Genomic DNA, 6325 nt, shown 5'->3' on the forward strand with positions numbered 1-6325 from the left:
TAACATTCTGTGATTCTGTGAAAATACAGAAGCTATTGAATTAGTGGTGCCCAGGATAAAATGGCACCTCAGGGTTTTAAGGGTTGGCATTTTAAAGTGTCTGAATTCTGCAGAAATCCTGTTGGAAGTGCTTGAGTCTTTTTTTGGAGGTAGTCTTTTTTTCTCTATGAATCTATGAATAATAAATAGATTCTCAGGTACATTATACAATGCTTCATATCTAGCATTAAGACCTAGTGATACTTTCTGCATTACAAGCAGGAATATTTTCTGTACCTATTATTTCAGACTGTAATTTACACTTCTTATAATTTACTTTTATTTTTGAGAATCAGAACTGAATCTTAGTCTTTGAAGACAATCAACAAGAGGTTCCCTGTTCCTGACTGATGGCTCATAAAGCAGTACAACCTTGAATAAAACTTCACTGAGAAAGAGTATTACAACCTCCAGCAAGCTGGCTCAAAAGCTCTCTATTTGTTAAATAATCTGATTCTGCCAGGAAGAACTAGGCACGTACTGAGACAACCCAACAGATTCAGCAGCCTTATCGGAGGACTTTAATCAGAGGACTGCTTAGTTATTGCATAGTGATTGGGTGTAGATGAGAGTTAGCTGCTGCCTCGAAGCTCGCACAGCCAAGTAAGACAAGGGTTTGATTTAAGAGAGTAAGAGAATTGGAGAGATATTTGGAGATGAACTACAGGCAAGACTTGTTCCAAGTTTGATAATCAACTTGTGCATGGCTGTTCCTTATTGCTACATCATCTTTCTATGACTCTGTACAAGACAATCCTTTTATTGGTCTGCATTTATTTTTTTTTCTGTGGGGAAAAAAATGACTGAATTATACCATGAATAATTCATGTTTCTCAAAGGAAAAAAGATGCTAAATAGATATTTCTAACTTACCTCTCCGATTAACAGGATCCTTAGCTACATATGCAACATAGTCAGTTGTATCCTGTCAAAAAATGAAGATATAAACAATGAATGCAAAAAATCTTTGCACCAAGAAGAGCAAAATATCACAGTCCAGAGAGTGCATATTCTTGTGGGTAGAGCCTCAAATGACATGTTTTGCTCTACAGTTATATAGTACTTAAAACCCATAAAAACATGGATTTTGTTACTGATCCCACCACTCTGCTCTCTCCAGAGTGTAATCTTTTCCAAAGCCTTTGAAAATCAGTTAAACAAAGTCAGTAGGAAAGTCAGTAGGATTTGGATCAGGCTTCATTTAGAAGGAAGTAGAATCACAAGTCCTCGTCTTCAAACTACCCTGAGATTTTGCTTCAGAACATGAATAACCAACTGGTTCTGTGGCAGAAAGTGTGGGAGTAACAGCCCTGCTCCCCAGAAATACTGAGTAGTGGCATTTATTCCTGTGTGACAAGCAGGTGTGTTTACTTCATTGATTACGACGCCATATGGCACAGAGATGCCCAGCCATTGCTTGGCTGTGACAAGTGGCCTTCCAGGACACTCGCTCACAGCCCATGGGCTGCTCCCAGCCAGCCATCTCCACTGGCACATGCCATTCCGGCAGTAGCAGGCTTACATCTCCTCCGGGGATGTTTTCCTTGCTCTCCTGCCACCCTCACACTCCTGTGCACAAGCAGCACAGACTTTTATCACTGTGCAGATGAAACAGAAAGGCTAGTGCTTCTGGGAAACATGAGGCCTGCTGGAACATCTGGAAAATGCCATATATGCCTGATGCGATCGGAAAGTCCTGGTTAGACCCAATGTTTCCTGACATGCCTGGCTAGTCAGGTATAGCTAAACCTAACTGAGGTATATATACATGATACACTACAGCTGGCTGCATAAATCTACCCAAAGCCTTTGCAGGGGACTTATCCATTGACCACTGACAATTATGTCAAGTTCTAGTGTCAAAACAAACATCAGTCTTCATTTAAAAGATAGACTTCTTTAGCTTAGCTTTATTTAGTGCAAGCACACACCGCCATCGCCCACCCAAAAGAAATTGCTGTGCTGCATGTATATACAACTTCCTTCCTAAGGAGAGGGTAAGGGAAATGATGAAGTACATTCGTGGTTCTGGTGACAGATGTATAGCCATATCACTTAATGCACTATTGGAAGGCACTTAGACACAGCAGTAATGAGGTTGGTCTGTAAAAAAAGCAGAGGAGAGAAGAATAGCCCTAGCATGTTGTCCAGTAATTTCTTAAGCACCCAGTGACATCGTGACTGGGCCATGATTTGAGTGGAAGTAACGATGCATATCAACAAGTAAGGGAACAAGAAAAGTGACTGTCTATAGTAGCAAACAGAACAGAGCCAAGGTAAAGGTCTGAGAGTTCCCTCACAGTTGTCCATAACTGTTGCCACTCTCCCTTCACTTAGCTGCACTGGTTTCCCATGCCATGCTCTGAAGCTCTCTGAGGGACCAGCACATGTTGGGCATCAATCTCAAAAGACCACTGGGAGGGAAGAGAGTGAATGTGTGGATGCAAATTGCACTGTGCTGCTTAGTTTCAGGGCCAGAAAACAGGCCACAGATAATTTTAGTTACTAGTACAGGCATAGCTAATGGATACATTTGTGCCTGAGTAAATCACAGATCTATCTCATAGCTATCGTGGGTGTGAGAGACTGGAACCACCTACTCTTTATTTCATCTGAAGTTTTCAGATTCAAGCTGACTATGACAAACCATTAAGAACCTAAGGTAGGCACATTTCACAGTGGCTAAATTAGAAGACTGCCATCAAAAGGTTATACAGGGCTGGGCTGAAAGTGGTCCCTGACATTCACAGACTGAAGACAAGTATGAATGAGCTATAATTTTCACCTCAAAGAAATTGCATTGCAGTGTTAAAATCTGGAGGCAGGGCTGAAAGTGAAAAAACTACTGCCTTCAGGGACCTCTGAGAGACCTGCCTTATTAGACCTTATGAGACCCACCTTTCTGAAATTTCAACAGGCATCTCCAAAAACAGATGTCTTGTCTAGCAGCCTGGGAACAGCCACCCGAAATGACTACAGATGAAAAATATTTAGTGTATCATAAGGAGGGGTTGAAGAGAGCTAAAGCAGATCCAGAACACAGTCTTGGAAGTGAACTAAAAATGATTTTGAAATGGTGTAAAAGGATTTGGTGCAGAGATTTTTAAGCTCCCATGTACTGACACAGCCAGAAACTGTCTGACTCATTGCAAACGGGAATATTGGAAAAATATATATGGCACTCAAGCTGTTCTCCAAGACTGTGGAACACTTCTCCAGCGGATGTATTTTGAATGACGTAGGTAATTAACGCTGAGGAAGTGGGAGGAAAGTTGCAAAGCTAATTGCTGGTGCAAATGTGTGGCAGATATCCAGAGCAGAAAAGTGAATGGGGTGAGAAGTGGGGGCAGCCTTGCTTCTAAATAAACTAAACTTCAAAATTCAAAACAAGGGAAGTATTTCCTGAAGAAACATGGGTACAGATCTGGGTTCCTAGTTCAGTATGGCCTTTCCCCATCCATTTTAAACCTCATATGAGGAGATGACCTTATGGGCTGGAGCCCAACTGTGTTTAGGGGATATGGTTTGGTGGTGGCAGTCCTCCAATTAAGTGGAAATCATTAAGGGCTGATGAAAGTTATGTCTGGATGACCCTCAGATGGGTTAATAAAGCTGTGACTTAAATCACATCCTTGCATCTTGTGTTCCACGTGCATGCTGGACAAAGGAACCACCTGCTTTATGAACAAGCTTTTGATTTAAAGTTGTGCCAGATACTAGCCCACTAGGACAAGCCTGTAGAGCATCATTAGATACTCATACCTACCCTCTCCACCCCCAGAATGAGCTCACCATGCAGTGGTCTTATTGGGAACACAACTTCACAATTTCACTGCCTCTTGTAGGCTCCCTTACAGCATGCAATTTGATTTCTGCTGTAGCTCACTGACTCAGTAGCATGATTTTTATCTCTCTAAAACATTTGGAAGAGCTTGTTTACTCCAAATCCAATCTCTACTGCTGCTTCTCTCCCCTTAGTAAATCTATCAGTGGGCAGTGTGCAATGGTGTTTCCAGGACTTAGCATTTGGGATGGCAGATGGGGAGCTAAGAATCTTCTTATGGAGGCAGGGAACTGTGCTAATCACTCCTCTGCCCACTTCAGGAATTGTTCATTTACAGCATCCATTGCAATCTGTTATATTTCAAAGCTGCTGTTGATCCATTTTTTTGTTCCCCAAATTATTATGATATGGTGTCCTTTTCCCTTCTGGAACTGAATTGAGCTCAGCAGAGCTATACTAAGACTGAAGTTTGCCCTTATGTTTTTTGAGGATAGTGAAATCAATAGAGAAGGTGCCAAGGATCTTCAATTTAACAGAGTAGAACTGAGAGATTTAATTCACAAAGCCGGCTGGAAATTGCCTTACTTGTATTACATGACTGACAAATGACCAACAATCATATGATGGAGGAGGAGGCAGACTTATTCAATTAAACTAGACTTAAAAGCTTTCAAACCTCTAAGGTAAGAGGTGAGCAATGTCTCTGTTTTATAACTTTCCCATTGCTTCCTGAAAACAAATACTTTTTAAGCACACTTAATATACTTTTGGATAGACTGCTTACATAAAAAAGGGAAAAACGCAACAAGCAGGAGTCTGCCCTTTGATCTAAATGAACCAAATGTGTAGGTGTATCTGAAAGCCAAAGATCTGGGCTCTTCCTAAAAGCCTGTCTTCAGGCTGCATGAGTGTAGCGAATATACCTGAAGGCAGTATTTAGCACAGTCTTCTCTATGTACACTTAGAGATGAGAAGAAAAAAAAAAAATAAATGCATACATTGCTATAAATATAACTGCAACATAGTCTATTACTGTAAAAAGTACAAAATAAAAAACAGGATAAAAATTCACATGATACCCATATGACTATACTACATCACTGGAAAACAGAGCCCTGCTTATAGTTATTATATGAATGCTCACAGCTCTTTGATACTTTTTGTTTCAGTCATTCAAAGAGGAGGAATTATGGCTGCTTGTCACTCGTTTCCCTCAAAAAGAGTTTGATGGCAACAATCAAGAAAAATTTATGAAACAAGAAGCAGGAGCTATTGTGGTTATATTTTTACTTTCAGTAAGCTATGTAATAAATTTTGTCACACAGTCCTCATAAAGCAATAGCTATGTGAAGGAAAGCTTTCAAGATATGCTTACCGGATCACCTCCAGACGCAAAGGAAATAGATTGCATATGGTGATTTGCTATGATCTGTATGGATCAGAAAGAATAAATGTGAGTCAGTAGGTTTTCTTACAGTTTACCCTTTTGATTTCTTTTTTGGCTTGTATGGGGGTGAAACTCCAAAACAATACCAAAATCAAAATGACCTCAGCATTTCACCTACAAAGTGCAAAGAGTAGCATGTAAAGAAACTTGAGGATAACCGTATCTATTCTGGTGTTCTTTAAAACCTAACAGGACACAGCAAAATTGCTAAGTGTGCTCAGAACTACAGTAAATCATATAGATCTGTCATACCGCATCTTTAGAGAAATTTTAATCTGCTAAAGCTCACTTTCTTTATTACAGATAGTGATGAATGGAGCAAAGGGTCCTATTCATCAAAATACTTTTCTGCTGATGCCACTGTGGTGAAATCAATGAAATCATGCCAATCTGCACACCAGCGAAGGATCCTAACATTTCTTCCAATAGCTACTGTGTCATTTTATGTTTCAAGCACCAACATGTTTGCAATATGCAAACAGAATTTTGAATCTAGCTGCAATGTAGCATTGTGGACAAAATCTCAGGCACACTCCAGGGCATTTGAAATTCAATTTGCTTATGTAGGATTTGAACTGATATGATATTTCTCTGGGAAGAGACAAATTGTCATTAACCTCTAATACAAGGAGAACAAGTCTGCTTCATTGCTATTCTGAGATTTAACTTATGAAACTTTTAATAATGAAATCATGTAACAACCAAGAAAGAAAATGTCATTTGAAAGAAAATTTCACTTGATCATTTGAGTCACAGAAACCATGCCAAGGAATTCACCTGGTATAGGGCAGGCCCCTTATATTTAGTGCCTCAGAGCATACGATAATATATTAATTTGGATCTTAATTGCTCACTTTGGAGAAGGTACCACACTTTAGAAAACTATTTAGGTAAAAAAATGAGGCTAAAAATATATTCTCTGGGCTGTTTTCCCACCCTGCATCTGAAGACCTGAACCAGTAACTATCTTTCTAAATTTGGAAAGAAAAAAGCCTGACACGAGTTTCTCTGGATCTTGCTGCTTCACCAAGTCAGAGAGAGCTGACAACTATTTG

General features: G+C 39.8%; 1 protein-coding gene across 1 annotated transcript in view; it reads right to left on the minus strand.

Moving 5' to 3' along the window:
• Positions 1-912: 912 nt before the first annotated feature.
• The window catches only part of LOC104469299 (SHC-transforming protein 3-like), a gene marked incomplete at its 3' end in the record, with an annotated part of 42625 nt that continues 37212 nt past the window's right edge, over positions 913-6325 (minus strand). The window contains exons 5-6 of the mRNA XM_010083754.1: positions 5199-5252; positions 913-964 (exon numbers count right to left, since the gene is read on the minus strand). Of these exons, the coding sequence (XP_010082056.1) occupies positions 913-964; positions 5199-5252 (106 nt within the window). The remainder of the gene's footprint in view (positions 965-5198; positions 5253-6325) is intronic.

Source organism: Pterocles gutturalis, unplaced genomic scaffold (assembly GCF_000699245.1).
Source record: "Pterocles gutturalis isolate BGI_N339 unplaced genomic scaffold, ASM69924v1 scaffold7530, whole genome shotgun sequence".
In the NCBI taxonomy this organism is placed as follows: Eukaryota; Metazoa; Chordata; class Aves; order Pterocliformes; family Pteroclidae; genus Pterocles; species Pterocles gutturalis.